Raw genomic sequence first — 17980 nt, 5'->3', positions numbered from 1 at the left:
GTCAATGAAATTGTATGTGGCTAGTGTTCGAAGGTTTAGATGTAAAAGGAAGTGGAATTGGAAATTCATTGGTTGTTGGTGGATAAGGTTACAAATTTTGTGGACCCTTTGATTCGATTTCATATCTCACTATTTTTCTCTTTCGATGCTTTTCTCTAATTTAGCTGCATTGGGATGGATCATGGACTTTGTTAAATGCTAAGGTGTGATAAAATATGATTCTGGGTTGCTTTTTACAAACCGCCTTTTAGTCTGCTAGTGTGGACAACTAACCTTTTAGTTTTAGAACCTATTTAGAGTTGAGGTTAAATAATTATAAAATATTTAGTAAATATTAATTGTTATATTTTAAAAATTTTATTGATATAATTTTTTATTTGTATGATGAAAAATCAACTATATTTTTAATAATTTTGTTAGAATTATTATTTAAAAATTATATTTACTACATACTATTAACTTTTATCTTATAGTTATAATTTTTTCCCCAACAATTGTAACTTAAAAAAATTACGGCATCTCAATCCCAAACAAGAGTTTATTCTTGAGATCACCGTAAGAACCTATTGGTTTTATTCTTAAGGTCGATGATTTAAGTATTTCTATACGTATTATAAATATTAATTTTTTAAAAGTAATCTGACTTGTTTTAAACCTAGATAGTAGATATTCAAACTACAACATAATAAATAAATAAATTTATTTCTAAGTTCAACTATTTAGATTGTAAAAGAATTTACTTTAAAAAATTAAGGACACCTTCACTACAAAATGATTATATGTATGCATGCATATATATGCATAACTTTTCTAATAGGTAGGATAATTATACTTTTGACCTAGAATGTTAGTTTCTAACCATCAAACATCATGATTGTCACCTTCTGCATCAAAAAGTGGGTGCAGAATTTAGATTGTAGAGGATCATCAAATAAGTGATAATCTGCTCTCAAATTATGTTTAATAATTACTTATTTTGTGACGAGTGTATTTGGATTGAAAGAACAACCTAATCAACATAATTTGACAACTAAAATAAATATTTTCAATAAATAATTTGAGAATACACTAAAATATGTACTACCAAATTTGCAAACTTTCACATTGAAGGTACGTTACGGTTACAATTAATCAACAATTTTTTTTTAACGAATTCAACAATTAATGATCCTTTTTTTTTTCTCTTTTTTGGATGAAATCAACAATTAATGATTGAAGAAACGCGACAATATTCCATCATCGGTGCATCAGTTGTATCAAAATTTAAACATCAAATTTTACAATATTTAGAACTATGATGAGATTAGACAAGTAATTTATGTATTTTCTAAAGTTCTAATGACAAAGACAGTAGACAAATAATAATCATCATTTTGGCATCAAGAATAGAAATTAATTGTATTGGGAACAGAAGAGCTGGCCAATTTAACATTAAGTCAAAATTGAAATTGCATTTCAACAAAAGCTAAAAATCTCAAAACCTTGTTATCTAATGAGAAATCCAAGCTGCAAAATTGCCAAAACAGAAGATGATTAAAAATAAAAATAAAAATAAAAACTGGGCAAAGAAACATTTTTAGGTTCTAGCAACTGCAACAACAAATGTGTACTGCAGATTTGCCACATATTTTGAATTCATATCTAGTTATGATGCTTTCATTCGTCCTCCTCATCAACTGCCGAGTTAAGGGCATTCAGCCTTTCAACCAGCTTCGCCTTCCTTTCCTCGTAAGTAAGCTTCTTCAAATTATACCTGAGATGCAAACATAAATAACTACATTAACATCAAGGAAAGACAAAGACAGCTTGAAATAAAAAAATCATTAGCATTTCCAAATTTCCCCTTAACAAGTGACATAGACTAACCCATCTAGTCAAAAAATAAGTTCCATTCAATCTCAAAGAAAACATCAATAACTTCAACTGAAAACATGTACAAAAGATGAGGTTGGATACTGGAATGGGTACTCATTTTATTCACTCTGTACATTACAGAAAAATTAGTTCAATTCTCTACATTCCTAAGAGGAGGTTAGGTACTCGATTTTATTCACTCTATACATTACAAAAAATTAGTTCAATTCTTCACATTTCTTTGGCTGGTCAATAATGCAATGCAAACAACATTCCCAAGGCATTCTCACAACTATGACTGTAAAAAGTCATCGAGGGATGGGGATATAAATCCCGCATAAAAAGGCAAATGCATTTGGAAATGTTCATATTTATGTATATATCTATAAAGGAGTAAAGCATGCATAAAAAAAGCAAACAATGTCATCATATATATATATATATTTTTTTACCTCTTATGTTCTTTGGGAGCTGGCTTCTCAGATTTCTTCATTGTAGGATCTGCACGAATGGCAGCATGAACCTTCTTGTACAGTGCCTCCAAGCCATCAGCATCAATTCCTTTCTTGATGTACTCGGTGAAGTGAGATTGATACTTCTCTGGCTCATCCTCCATCAATGTCTAACAGCCACAAAGACAAAAGTCAATATATCACTTCAGCGCTGAGAGATAGATCCAAAGATATCACTGAAGGTTATCAAATATCATAAACTAGTAAATTAAAGATAATGAATGAAAAATTCGGCCATACACTCATGTAAGCAGCAACATGTCCACCATAGATATACTTGCGGTGAACCTCAGCATCCAGCTGCTTGCCATCCTTCGAAAAACCAGCAAACCTCTTGTCACTATGAGGAATGTCCAATCCACCATCTAATGCTCCCTGTAATTATAGATTAAAAAAAAAGGTGTAAACAACAATGCACAGCGACCAAAACTACGGACAGGAAAGTGAAAATTTTTACCAAGAAAATATGCCTAACAAGTTCTAATACCAGCCAAAAGATTCTATTACTACACAATTGAAAGGTAAGCATATGTTTGTTAAACTAATCACCTAAGGGGTTTTACAACAATAAATTATATGAAACCAAGATCACAAAGAATGGTATATAATCTGATTGAATGTTCACAGTTTATGATACCTTCAGAGCACCAAAGACACGGTTTCCAGTTGTTGTTTTGATGAGCCCAACATCAAGGAGAGCACGGAATGGCCTCCTTGTATCAGCTGGTTCGACAGAGTAATCCTCTCCGGTAGCCTAATGATTAGAAGTATTAACTCTAGAAATCTAATCTCCTCAAAGGTTAACAGTAGTTTCCAAGAATGTTTCTTCTTACTCAAATCAGGCTAAGACACTTAAAATGTACCTCAACATTGCCCTCATACTCATCATCCATTTCAAGCATCTTCAAGACACGACGAGCCAAAAGAAGCCCAGTGCAATAAGCTGATCACATTTTTAATACAAAGCAATTAGGAATTACAATTCTATGATATAGCCAAAGACAAGGACATAATAGGAAACAGAAAAAAACCAAAAGTTTTAATATACCTGCAGCATAGTTTGTAAGACCTACTTCAAGTCCATAACGAGGAAGCTCATGGGCATAAGCAGCAGCAAGGACAGAATCACCAACAATGTTGGCTGACACTATCTGTGCAATGATGTCCTTGTTTGTCTAATACCATGGTAAAGGATGGAACATGAATAGAAATTACGCTGACTCATTAGAGCATCACTCAAATAACATATTCCTGATACCATTCTGGACAAAATAGGATAACTGATACTGTGTGCAAGCATTTACAGACTAATTCTAGGTAAATGGGAAAAAAGGGCAATATTTAAAATGCATTTCAAGTGATTTCCCTACAAAAATAACAACATTCTTTACAATTTAAAAGCACTTCAGACCATTCCAAATGCACTGAAATACCGAAGCTAAACAATAGGCACTTAGAATAAACTATGACTACCTGCTATCATGATCACAGAGTGATAAAAAAGCAATTGAAGGATACGAATCGGACAACAAATCGGTATTTGGGTGTGTTGTACTTATTCTTGTCCTGATTAATCAAGCGAATTCTAGCTCTGTAATCAGTCTTTCCCTCTACAGAACAACCACACAAAATTAAATAAAGCAATAAATATACAAAAAAAAGCAGATTTAATTAACAAAAAGGAAAGATACAAAAATGAAACAAATACGAAAATTACCTCTTCTTCTCTTGTACTTAACCTGGAACCGCTTGAAGTAAGCCTTGGATTTCTGAGCCTTGACAAAGGCCTACAAACACGAAATCGTATTGTGACTCAAAACAAATAATAGTGCAGAGAAACTAATTTCACTTGCTGAACAAAACTGGATCTTTTTAATGAAGAAAACCACAAAACCATCAATGTATTTTCCTATAAATCGTATAGTTAGAACAAAAGTTTCCACTTTTTTTAGCACAATAACAAAAATAACCCAAAAATGTCAACTCTTTCTACTACTACGTTCCCACATTTTCTTGCTAAGCAAACAGAGGTGAATCTTACCATTGCTCGAACTTTCGAGTTGTAAGAGAAAGGAGAGGGAAGGAGAGACGGCCAAGGAGTGCATGAACATAAAGAAGATTGATATATAAACCCTAGAACCATGAAAAGACCTAAGCGAGGATTATTAGATCAACGGCTAAGATTTGTTTGCCTAGTGCGCGCTAGGGTTGCTCTCAGTTAAGGGTATTTTGGTCTTCTGGTGCATATCACTCTGGATTAATGAACTGTACCGGGTTTTATTATTATTATTATTATTAAACAAATTAATAGAAAGTTTGATTAATATTATTCTAGAGAAATTAATTTTTTATGATTATTTGATATATAATAATATAAATGATAGAAATGAGAATTCATCGTTATAGATGAAATATGATTTTTTTTCCTATATACTATTTTACCAAAATAAAGTTAGATTCAAGTCTAAAATTTAAAATTATTAATTATATCACTTTTAGGGATCTACCGGTTAAAATAAACGGGCGCTCCTAAAATTAATAGTGAATTTAATATTTCTGAGGTTGAAATAAAATTTTCTTGAATGTGAATAAGGTTGTAAATGACAATTATTATTCTTCATAGCATTGCTTTACAAGAAGGCGGTGGCAATCACCTTCCAAGTTCCCATTGGTGTTTGTTTGAAGGTTATGCGTAACATGGTCGCAACTATCTTTTTAAATCCATCGTCAATACGCATAATACATGCATCATTCTTACCCAAAAATTTCATCCTCATTCATTTTATACACTATTATTATTTTTTTATTTCATTTTTATTTACTTATTTCTTTATTATTTTTTTCTTTGCTTTTCTTTTTCTATTTCTTCTTCTTTTCTTTTTTTGATTTTATTCCCTTGCATCATCCTTTTCTTCCCTTAAGTCCTGTAGTTTTTTTTTTTCAAAGTTAAAAGAGGGTGAGCAAGACCAAATATAATTTTTACTCCATTGCCACCTCAAGAATCGAATCCGGATTTTAATAGAAATCACAGTTGCACTGCAACCAACCCAACCACGCCCTTGAGGGCATCCCATAATTTGATACAATAAAATCTAATCCGTTCTTTCATTGAGCAAAGGATACGAAATAAAAATCATATAAATTTGACAAAACCATTCATTGTTGATTAAGTAGTGAAGACGTTCGAGTCTTTCTTCGTGTGAGGAAGCACAATCTCATTCTCTTCTCTTTTCTGGGAGCAGATTTTTTTCAGCTGAAAAATTTTGTACACTATTTGATGCAAATGCAATTAGCCACGGATATTGTCCAACTCGATTAAAAATTAATTTCTCTTTCTTTATTTTTTGATTTCAAATACAATGTGATCCACGTTAAATTCAAAGTAACATTGTTAAGTCACCCCTTACTATCTTCAAGCTAAACATAAAATCATGCATTTCGATCTTAAAAAGTCTCTTTTGCTTTTAGCTTTTTAATGTTCAACGAAACGGTCGACAGCCTGAGTTTAGGCATAAAAAAGACATTACACGTTTACTCTGAATTCTTATCTCTAAACAACACAGATATTACCGCATCAGTGAATTTAATACTTTTACATTCTGATTTTTATACAACAAAAAAGTTCAATAAAATGACAACAAATAGAAATCAAAATCAAAATCAAACCCAAAACTCTTTGATTCGTGTTATAATAACGATCAAACAGCTGAAATAATAATATAACTTGATTCTGTTTGACAAAGACAAACCTGCAGCCACAAGTGCAGCTCTCAATCCTGAATCATCTTTGTTCCGAAGGTTCAACTGCAAGTGCTGTAACATCCCCAAGAAGCTTGAATGAAACTCGGCAGGACTGCATCGGTCGTGGAAAGTCGAAGTACATTGGCGTTCCGGCTCTAGCCTGCGGTAGTCAATATTCTGCAATAGTTACCATGTTATGTGGTACCTGGAGTGCGGATACTTGGTAAGTACAACACAGCTTCAGAGATGCACCGTCTTATAAAAATGTTACTGATTTGTCCCAGATATCTGAATCTGAGGAAGGTGAATGTGCAACCCCAGGTTTTATTGCGCTGAAAGCATCTACACAGAATCCGGCAAGCAAAGGCGACGAGGGAGGTAGATACTGTTCCAAGACGAGATCGTAGTCCGTCAATATCTCGGCCTCACTTGGGACCTGGAGAGAAATAGGAGGTTTATCAGATGTAAAGCATCCAGCAGAAAACTGGAATTATGAACGAACAAAGAATGAAAGCAATTAATACCTTGAATCTACTCATTTGGGGAGCTCTATCCAACCAGTTTCCAATATTTAGCTACTCAGAGCTCTGTGATGAGGTAAGCCCCAATTCTTTTGGCATGAATAAATGGTTCACTTCAACTGCTCCTCCAAATGAAACACGTCAATCTAATAGTGCAAAGGGGTTTTCGTCTTCATCAACAGACAAAAGACTGAAGTCCATCCCTAAATTAACTGAAGCCGATCCAGGTCCCTGAAGACGTAATGTGACCCAAATAATGCAGCACCTAACAGGATTCTTAAAAGTAAATTTTACATGCCTAGGTAATTTATCAACACTAGCCGACTTTTCTCGACTACAAATATGAAGAAGCTGTAATCAGGGATTGGACATCCCATTTTCCCATGGATGACTTTTCTTCCCAGTGTATTTTATTGCTGGCCCAGATTTGCACCTGCAATGGCAATAGGAAGCAACAGGCCTAAGAAAAATATGAACTTGGTAGCAAATCAGTAAGTAGAGAGCACTACAGGGAAGAAAATTGCAAAAATTGACTAAATGACACTGCACCTTGGACACACACATTGAATAAAGAAAGGGCCAGATAGTTCCAATTGTTTCTTCATTTTTACTAATGTGAAAGCTACAGTTTCTCTAGCAATTCTAAATTGGAGATTTGAAAATTGTTCCTCCAGATTAAAACTTCTTAGAATTGAAACTGAACTAATCTGACCTAAATTTTCATAGTTCTGTTTAATTACTGTGGTCCCTTTTCTTTCTTTCCCCTCAATTTCAAATTTGATTTCAGATCTTCACCACATTTGATGTGATCACTGTTAACATCAATCTTGGCTTCAGAATGATAAAGGCAATCCAATAGAAACGTGATCTACAATCATAAATATCAAAGAGTGGACTACCTTATTACCCACAAAGGGAAGTTGGTTGAGGATTTAAAATTACAATTTACCAAAATATACATAAATGATGAGCAACAAAATTTTTCTTACTTGGTTTGACATCAGCAATTAATATAAGGGAAAGTTGATTATCAGAAAATACCCTACACGAAACTAAATGCCCAGGCTATTTTATTTTCTTTGGCAATTGCACGATACATGGACTCCTTCAAACATGTAAAAAGATGCCTTCCATTGCCATAGCATGGAGAACTTTTGCTGAGGTTATATGTTGAGTGTTTGCTCATGAATATTCACAAGTTGAATGTTATTGGGCTTCATTACTAAGGCCACTTGGCTTATGACCAAATTTATTGAACAAGAAGGATATATATTGTACTTACCATTGGAGTGTAGCCAGAGAATAGCCATAAGGACTAACAAGCAAGATAACCCCACTGACATCAGAATACCAAGAACAAAAACAAATTCAACAGTAGTAGTACTAGGAGGAGCTCTCCGATATGATTGCTTTAATCCAGAATTTAATGGAGCAAGCGGTGACAAAACTGGTGTTGAATCCTTTGTTGTTCCAACCTACAGTGGCACCAAGGAATCTAAAATAAACAATCATACCAAGATAAAAGATTCCAATCAAGCAAACTTTGAAATTATTAGAGACGTGACTCGGTAGCACACAGATTACACAAAACAATGCAAGAGCTTTTCCTTGTAATAGGTTTTTAGCTTCTTAACGCATCCTCCATCGCCTTACCTTAAAGATGATTAGCATATGGAACCCACTCAGGGTCCACAAAATATCTCAATTGAAAATTAAACCAGACAGGGATTTCCATGGATAAGTGAGAGGAATGTTCTGGGCATATATCATAAAGCTTAAATGCTAAAATATATTTCTGCAGATTCTAACCAGGAAAATAAATTTAACCTAAAGAGGCAAAGGGAAAACATAATTTGATGAGAACCGAGTACAAACCAAGAACATACTGAGTGCAAAAAGCTAGCAAATGGAAATTCAGCAAGTGATTCCTTCATTTATTGGATTTCACTGATACAAAATGACTAACCATATAATTGGTGAAGGACTTTGACAGCTTGCTCATTATCATAAGACTGAATCCTTTCAGAAAGATTATCCTTTAAGAAAGATCCAACAACCTCGTTCCAAGCATTATAAGCTGCATTTTCTGCAACGGCACTTCTTCCCAAGGTAGTCAAGAACCTAACATAGCCCAACATGCATCAAGCACAATCTCATGGCAGCATTGTCTACAGATTATGCCATCCAGTGATAGTGAACGACTGGTAAATACATCAACTTGACTGCCATGGCTTGGTCCGCCCTGACTTGAGAAGCCATTTTACACCCTTGATTTATAATTTGAAAACAGTAGAGATCCTCTTCCTGCACAACAAACTCTGCAAACCTTTCTTCTGCATTGAGAATACAACAAAGCGGATTGTGAAGCTCCAACTAAAGACACAATAAAGGAGGAACGAGCAGGCACCTTAGTTTCTGCACAAACATCGCACCTGGCACCAGAACAACCCTCTCTGATTCTAGTAATATTCCAGAAGTTTAAAACACTATCATCACTATTCTCAACGCCAATTGCACTGACAATATTTGTAGGAAAACTTGGCCAAGTAAAGCAAGATTGCTTGCTACTCTACATGGTCTTCCTATTTAAGATTCATCAAGCAATCCATTTGGATTTATAGAGGCAGGATCAGTTCCAATTGACAATAAAGGTCTATCCCTTTCAGCTTCATTGCTTCCATAAGGTCTTCTTTTCCTGAAAATTTGCACAGAATCAGTCAGTCTTACACTTATGCGGTTGAATTTAATATGTGAAGACCTTTCCATCGATCAATCATAAAAATACTGGCCAAAACAATCAATTCATCCTTTACATATTAATAGTGCCATGGATGATCAAAACCCAAGGAGCACCACTAAGTAATATTAACCGCGTGGAGCCAGCAAATAATTCAACCAAGAAAAGTACAAATAAATTACCAACAGAATATTTTCAGTCAGCGTCAAATCATCATAACAGGACTCTGATTAATAAGTTATACATTTTGCAAAGCAAAAATTTGTTGAACTTCTGGAATTTACTCCATAAATACGATGAACCTGGTATGATATTAAAGTTGAAAACAACACAAGAAGAGCAGTATTATACCATGCCACTCTAAGCAGTTTACGTACTGCAGGGCACTGCTAGCTGGAAATATTCCATCCTGTGTAGAAGAAGATTTTTTATCAGCTTCGACCCACCATGATGTTCGACAACAGGTTGGTCCAAGAAATCAAGCAAGTAGCCCCTTCAGGTACAATATTTCTGGTCACTAACTCAGAAAGAGGATCAGAAAACATGTCCCCTCCGATCAAAATGTCAACGCAAGGATTGTAGAACTGGCTGCACTGATGTTGATACATTTTCATTGGACAATTAAAACTGCATTTGTATCTGAATTTGACAAAAATGGATAGGTTTTATTGGACCCACACCGTTTTGATATTTTTCTTTTAAAAAAATAATAATTTACAGTATTTATTTGTGAGATAGGGAAATGTGAATAATTGATTTCTTTATGTGTGTGTATGTGTGTGTGTATGAGAATGAAACTAATGGAAATAACGAAATTCTTCTCATAGTTTTTAAAAATTAAAATTTGCCCCTTTTAAAATAATGAAATTCTTCTCATAATTATAATGATAACTATCATAATAGTAAATATTATAACTAATTATTATATATAATGATAATAATAATAATTATTATTATATTATTGTTATTACTAAAATAAAACCTCTATAAAATAATATTGCTACTTGTTAGGACTAAGAAAAAAAATTATTTTAGAGAAGTTATTTATTTATAAATTTTAATAATTTATTAATTTGTTGATAAATGAATATTTATTAATTTAAAAACAGAACTGTGTTATTTTGTTTTTAGGAAGAGTTTTATCAATATTATTACTTTTAAATAAACACAAATCGTACTTCCTTATGTCAACGACATCTTCTCCGATGACTACTATCCATAATAGCATAGATGTAGTGATGAAATCACTCACTGATTCAACAGATTATTAAAAGGGTATTGCATAACTTTGTTGATGACAATCATGATTCAGATGATAATTGTGTTTTACCAAATGTTTATACAAAAGAGGTCTTTCAAGCAATAATAATCTTAAATAACTACTTTCCAAAACATGAAAAAAAAGTTATATATATACTAAATGTGGTGCATGCTCTAGAAAAAAAAAAGAAAAATTAAGAGAGGAGATTGAATTCAATTTAGGATTAAAAAAAAACAACTCTATATATATGCATATATTTGCAAAGAGTTTAATTTAGATTATTGAAGTTGTAAGAAAAACAAAATTTCTTTAATGTTATAAATTTTCTACTTTAGTAGTTATTAATTTTTATATTTGATTAATTATTAATTTATATTTTCACTGGGCCTTAATGAATTTCAAAAAAATATTATCATATGCATTTAATAAATTTACTAATTTAATATAGTGCAAGTTGGGGGGGGGGGGGGGGGGGAAGTTTGTTATTCACCCAAAGTTATTAATTTCTTAAATATTTATTTATAAAAAATTTATTGTATTATTAGTGCAATTATAATTAGGGTTAATTTCCGTCAGCCCCCACATGTTTCGACAAAAGTTGGCGTGCACCCTAATGTTTCAACAATCATCACCACGCCCCCAAATCAGCATATCCAACCGTTATCTTTCACGGTAGTAGGGCAAAATTGAGATTTGACATTTGTTTTTTATTTTTTTATTTTTTCAGTCTTTATATTACTCTCTTCAGTAGTGAAGAGAGTTTCTTTATACATTTGGGTTGCTTGATATTTGGAATTTTTTTATGCTGCAAGCGATGAGGATAATCCTCCAGTGAATCATCAGAAGCTGCATCTTCTCTCTCAATCCATTCAGCTTGCTTGCTTTTTGGAACCCTATTAAACTGCAACTGACGAGAATTATCCTGCAGTGAATCATCTGAAATTGCATCGCCTCTATCAATGCATGTGAATTCCTTGCCTTTTGGAATGCTTGTATGCTGCCTATCAGAAGTACCTCGCAGCGAATTATCTGAAACTTCATCCTCGCTCGCAACATGTTTGGCTAGCTTGCTCCTAGGAATCCTCCTGTACTGCTTAAGGGAGCTATCATCAGGTAAATCATCCAAAACTGCATCTTCCGTACCAATACATTTGGCATGCTTCCTCTTAGGAATCCTCCTATACTGTTTAAGAGAATTGCCTGGCGGTGCATCATTTGAATCTCCAACTTCCCTTTGAATACATTTGGCTTGTTTTCTTCTAGAAACACTCCTCTTCTGTTGATAAGAACTAACTTCTGATGAATCGGGCAAGTCCATATCTTCTTTTTCCATTAATTTGGCTGGCTTGTTTCTAAGAATCCTCCTTTGCTGGATACGATTATCACCCTCTAGTGAATATTTTGAACCTGCATCTTCTGTATCGATACGTTTGGCTTTCTTGGTTGACACACTCTCTGCTACCATTTTCCTCTTCCTACTATACTTTCTAGTCACCAAGGTCGAGGGAGTTTGGCAAATACTTTCTGGTTTTCTTTCAAAATTTTTATCTGGTGTTGGCCAAGCATGAAAGCTCATTTCTAGCTCTTGTTCCTCAGGATCCTTTTGCACTAGAAAAGGATGAACCTGATTTGACATCCAAACTCTCCCACACCAGTCCCCATTACCAGGTATTGCATCTTCACTATCCAGAGACAAGTGGATTCTCTTCTCGTCTTCTTTGGTAGCAACCCTGAATGAGATTTCATCACAGAGAGAATCAATTCCCAATTCTTCAGCCACTAACTTCGCTTCAGCCACCATCTTGGGATAATTTGCAAGTTTTTAGAAAGAATTATGAATTATTAGGGGGCTGCAACTGATCTCAATAGAACTATATTTTTACAAGAGTGTAACACAGAAAACACGCACAAGCTTGTTAGAAGAAGAAACTCTCTTCACTACTGAAGAGAGTAATATAAAGACTGAAAAAATAAAAAAATAAAAAAATAAAAGAATATCAAATCTCAATTTTTTCCTACTACCGTGAAAGATAACGGTTGAATATGCTGATTTGGGGGCGTGGTGAAGGTTGTTGAAACATTAGGGTGCACGCCAACTTTTATCGAAACATGTGGGGGCTGACGGAAAATAACCCTTATAATTATAACTTTAAGTTAAGAGACTTATAGCCCTGAAACTTTTAAGAAAAGAACAAGTTCATCTCTTTACTTTTAGAAAACCACTTCCATCTCTTACCAAAAAAAAAAAAAAAATTTACCCTTTTGTTTTTAGAAAAGAGCTTCCACACATGACACAACTTATAAGAAAAAATCATTGCATAGGTCAAAACTAGTTAAATATACCAGATTTAACGGTAGAAGTTAATGGTCAGAGCTGAGATGGTCCTTTGACAGAGGTACATTTAACTTTTTAAGCAAAATTTTGGCGGCATACTTTTTTTTATTTTATTTTTTTTAAGCTGAAAGAAATCCCACCTCAAGTCCTCAACGTATCATCGCAAATTCGACATGCCATTATGGCAACCACCAATATGACCCACGTTATATTCAAAGTGATAAACTCTAGTCATCTCTTTTGTTTTTTTAAACTGCCAATAATAAATAGGGTGATCTTTAATTGAGTCCTTATTATTTATGTAAAAAAAAATTCAAAGACCAAAAATTTATAAAATAATCAATTAAATCCTTTTAAATACAAATTTATGTCTTTCGGATTTTTCACCTAATTCTTTTGTCATAAAAGTTAGTGAAAACATTAATTTAAACATAAAAAGATAACTATATTCCCATATATATATATCATATTAGTGATTTAAAGTACAATTTTACCTTTAGGCATTAATTTTTTTTTTCGAGTCTAACAGCCTATTTACCAATTTGAGTAACCGGGAACAAAACTCTGCAACAATTTAAACAAAATCTTTAGTCAATTTTTTTAAAACTAATTCAAATATAGAGAGCACCATTAAAAAACATAACCATCATAACTCTTGAAAGTACACATGAAAATGTAATTTCTTATCCATATAATTCCATCACATCTATAAAATATATGATGATTGTTAAACTAAATAACATGTGTTGAATATAATATTAGAAAAACCACAATAACATTCGGTCTAAAAATGAAACTAGTATGAAAGTCAATTAAATTGAAACTAACAAACACCTTGACAACATTAAGGTAAACTGAAATTCAAGTACAAGAAATATATAATTGTCTTCAAGATTCTATGATGGAGAATTAAATGTCAGTGCAAGGCGAATATTGTACTATTCTACTCCTTGCACTATTAGAAAAATGGTATTTACTGATACTTGTGTCCTAACACTTTATTTAAAAGTATCAGTATATACATATATTTAGATCATTTTTCGCGTTTAACAGATATGTATCACTAATTACTAATACTGAAGTATCAATAGCTTTAGTAATAACGATCAATGACGCTTAGGTATCAACAATTAAAAATTATCGTTTTAATTTTATTTTAGTCTGAATTCGAACCCAAGACCTCTTAAACCTAGAGCTTCTACATTGAATCAAAAGACCACTAGGCTACGAATTATTTTTAATTTTTTTAGAGTTGTGCTTTTTGAGTGGATAAAAACAAAACAAATGGACAAGTCTTATCTTATCCAAAATACAACTTTTCAACTCCCTCTACCAAAGTATTTGTTCCCTCCTAAGCTCCCCAGATCTGAAAAATCCCTAACATCCAAATTGTCAAAAAGTGCTCAGGTCTTATCTTTTTGTTTGGCTGGCATGGTGCTGCGAAATCAAAGGTCAGTAAGCAGTAATGGAAGATAACGAGTGCAGAGATGGCGGGACGAAGGTAAGACTGGCCATAATGGAGCTGGCCAACATGATAAGTGTTCCCATGTGAAATGAAAGATTTTGTGATATAAATCAATTTCTTTTTGTTATTTTGTGGTGCTTTTAATTTTACAAATAAATTAATAGGCAATGATCCAATTTAATTTTTAATTTTTTTAAAAATAAATTAACTAGTGATACCATAGTAACAGTAATCATAGACACTAATAAAATATCAATAACTACAAATACTATGGTGTTATAATATCGGTGATACTGTAGTAATAGTAATCACTAACACCACTTACAAGTGTCACTATTTTTCTGACAAGTGTCACTATTTTTCTGACTCCCAGATTACTGACATAATTAACAAGTGTCAGTGAAAGTAATTTCTGACACTATTCTAAAGTCAATAAAGACTATTTTTCTAGTAGTGTTGTCGATAACATAGGTTCTTCATTTTGAGGTTGAGATATAGCCCATAAAAGTTATGTATGTTGTCCCATAGGTTGAGTGACATTAATTGAAGTCTAATTCGCATGTTTAGAATTATTACCAATTGCTTGTTCATTGACATCCACTTATTGAGATCGTGGGCTAATTCCATGCGTCCAAAAATGAAAAAAAAAAGACTTCAATTTCTTTTTATTAAAAACAATTAATCAATAAGATTTCACGATCAAATCAAACATGTATAGCTAGTGATGTCCTATTGGTTGCCTATACATCACTAGGATCACTAATTTATTAATTCATTTGATAACATAATGAATATATATAAAAGAAATCCACTTGCATAAAAAGAAATTAGATCTATGCAGTTGATGAAGTGATATTGCTTGCCTGCACATTAACTAACCTTTTCTTTCTTTTTTTTCTTTTTTTAAAGAACATTAATTTAGGTTACTTGAGTTTACTTTAAACTATTGTCGGCTGTCAAAAATAAAGAATGAGAAGTGCTTAATTGTTTTTTTAACTAAAATGTCCTTGATGTTGTTAATAATTTTAACGAAGAAATTAAGTTAAAAACTTGAATGACATAAATTTATACTTAGAGGGATTTAATTGATTCATTTTATAAACTTCTGGTCTTAGAAAACTTTTCTACAAATAACGACTCAATTAAAAATAATTACCTAATAAATATATCATCGGAAATGCAAAGTCAAAATAACTTTAAATATAAGAGTTGGACTATTGGCAACCCTATGATCTCCTCATAAAACTCTGTTTTTAGTTATATTCATTTTATTTCCGAAAATGTCCCTTTTTATACACTTTTCTAAATTTTCAATTTTCATTTAATGTATTTTATTGTTAAAACTAATTATTGTGCTATTTATTTAATTATTTTCAATTTTATTATTACCCTACACACAAATTAAAAAGTTATATGGGTGATAAGTTTTTTAGTGTTAATCATTAACTGAAATAACACATATTTCAAATTATAATTTCAAAGCAATTTTAAGTATAAAAATATTTAATCAATAAGAAATCAAAAGAGAACAATAGATTATTCTAAATTTGTATAATTTATTTTAGTTAGATAGGAAGTAACAAATAGAATTTTTTTTTAAAGGATTGACTATGAATTAAGTAATTTGCTATGTTGACGCTAAAATCTGGTCGCCCTTTACCCGACCAGATTGGCTCACCAATAGCTGTACTGACAACGTTGAAAACGCTGCACTACACAAGCTTTTGTGATTGTACGAACTCCTGAGACTCAAGTCACCCTTCTTCCTCCTTCAAGACCTGCGCTCACAGAAACAAATCAGAGGTGCTGGTGGTTTTTCCAGTGAAAATCCTCCGATACTTAAGTCAGTATGCCGGGTTTTTGAGAAAACTGTATAATTTAAGTCCGTGCAAACTCACAGCAATATCTCAAAGAAAAGTGTATTAAAGACTTAAATTCTGATGTTAGTTTGGCAGGGTTTTCCCTCTTCTTTTTTTGTATACCTGTTAGATTGCAATTTATGCACTAGTTTTGTATTGTTTACTTCCCTTAATATCGATGTTTTGCACTTAATAATAGTGATTTACTTGTGTTTTATTTTTGTAGGTGCAATTCTATTGATTGGTGCTAAAATTGAGCTACAAGATGATGTTTAAGGATGATTGTTCTCTTGGAGAAATTATGAGCGTCAGAAGAACTTTATTGATAAGGCATGGGCGCGTGCGGTCAACTACGGACCTGCAATTTTTAGTTTAACGTGTTTTATATTTTTGGTTATTTTTGTAATTACAAATTTAATATTTCAGATATTAGTATTTTATTTTAAAAAGAACTCTAGAGGAGAAGAGAGAGAGTATTTAAGGGAGGAATCTATAGTGAAAAGAAGGAGATTTTAGAGAAAAGAAAGAAACCCTAGATCTAAATTTTTATTTTTTCTCTATGAAGAACTAAACCTATTATTCTGGTTGAAGGTTAATGAAGCTTTGATTCATCACTACTGTGAGATGTTTCTTATGTTTTAATTATTTTATTACTTTTGGGTATTTATTTATTCTCTGAATTATTGTCATGATTATGGTTGTTAATTAGATAATTGGCCACTATTTAATTATCAACTCAATCTATTGTCAATTAAAGGATTCATCGTATGAAAATTTTAATGTTTGTGACAAATAGCATAGCAGTGCGTTGTGTTATGAGAATAAACAATCTAATTTAAATGAACCATCGTATGCATTTGTTGATTAGGATTTAGGTCTCTCTGGTTTTTCAGGCTGTCAATTGATTAAATCCTACGATCGTATCTAGGGTTGTCTATTGATTAGGAAAATAACCAACGGTCGTACCTTGGTTATTAACTAGTTAAGGAGAGATTGACTATTAGAGGGTCTCAGTAGCTATAACCGGTCTATTCATAAGTAGTAATAATTTATATTTGACTGAATGATCAATAGTCGAATCAAGCTGAGTTAATTCCTTCAACCAGAGCTTTCCCCAATTTGAATTACAATTTAATTTGTGTTCTTGTTATTTTAATTTGATTTTTATTATTGTCAACAATTCCCCCATTATGCATTTTATATTTTAAAAAGATTTAAATAATTACCGATCTCTATGGACACGACCCCACTCAATCACCATATACAATTTATTTAGAGTATGTATTTATTTTTGCTGGCTTCGACAACCATTAATACACCTTTTCAATCTATTTTCCCAACTTTTATAGGCAATTGCTCCATTTCTTAGGACATTTCCCACGTCCATTATACTCGGGCGGTCCAGGTCTCTAACGGGTTCCCACAATCAAACGTGGGTAAACGTGGGGCGTCGTGGTCTCCCCATCAGTTTGGGGCGTAGCGAAACTGTTGGGTTGTTGTGGGATCGTGCCCTCTTTCTGAATGACAAGCCTCGGGACGGAGCAAGTCTCTGGTCGGTATGCATTTCTGGTCATGCTCGTTTCTGGTCAATACTCGTTTCTGGTTGGTACTAGTTACTGGTTGGTTGTTACATGCTCCACATAGAAGACATCACCAGGAGTCTACTCATACCATTCGGCCGAGGAGATTCACCCC

The 17980-nt window shown here is 32.9% G+C and overlaps 1 protein-coding gene and 1 long non-coding RNA gene across 2 annotated transcripts; both read right to left on the bottom strand.

Annotated features, from left to right (window-relative positions):
• Nucleotides 1-1431: 1431 nt before the first annotated feature.
• LOC102627525 (60S ribosomal protein L5) lies at nt 1432-4563 on the bottom strand. Its single transcript, XM_006492721.4, has 9 exons — nt 4408-4563; nt 4084-4153; nt 3885-3976; nt 3415-3541; nt 3230-3309; nt 3004-3120; nt 2607-2741; nt 2307-2476; nt 1432-1753 (listed from the first exon to the last, which is right to left on the bottom strand). The coding sequence occupies exons 1-9, from the start codon at nt 4507-4509 to the stop codon at nt 1657-1659; spliced, it is 990 nt and encodes a 329-aa protein (XP_006492784.2). The 5' UTR covers nt 4510-4563; the 3' UTR covers nt 1432-1656.
• A 1310-nt stretch (nt 4564-5873) lies between these two features.
• On the bottom strand, nt 5874-10036 carry LOC102627131 (uncharacterized). The gene is made up of 4 exons (XR_003062570.2): nt 9717-10036; nt 7911-9323; nt 6632-7061; nt 5874-6543 (listed from the first exon to the last, which is right to left on the bottom strand). It is a non-coding gene; the product is annotated as an uncharacterized LOC102627131 (long non-coding RNA).
• Between the last annotated feature and the right edge of the window lie 7944 nt (nt 10037-17980).

The sequence above is a fragment of the Citrus sinensis genome, chromosome 3 (assembly GCF_022201045.2).
Source record: "Citrus sinensis cultivar Valencia sweet orange chromosome 3, DVS_A1.0, whole genome shotgun sequence".
Taxonomy (NCBI): Eukaryota; Viridiplantae; Streptophyta; class Magnoliopsida; order Sapindales; family Rutaceae; genus Citrus; species Citrus sinensis.
This window is presented reverse-complemented; position numbering and strand designations above follow the sequence as displayed.

Bases quoted from the DNA above. Each gene is read 5' to 3' on its own strand.
- LOC102627525 (XM_006492721.4), bottom strand. From the start codon at position 4,509: ATGGTTCTAGGGTTTATATATCAATCTTCTTTATGTTCATGCACTCCT. The intron at 3,542-3,884 runs GTATCCTTCAAT...CCATGGTATTAG, and splicing joins ACCGATTTGTTGTCCGATTC to ACAAACAAGGACATCATTGC. The intron at 1,754-2,306 runs GTAAAAAAATAT...TTTGCATCTCAG, and splicing joins GCTCCCAAAGAACATAAGAG to GTATAATTTGAAGAAGCTTA.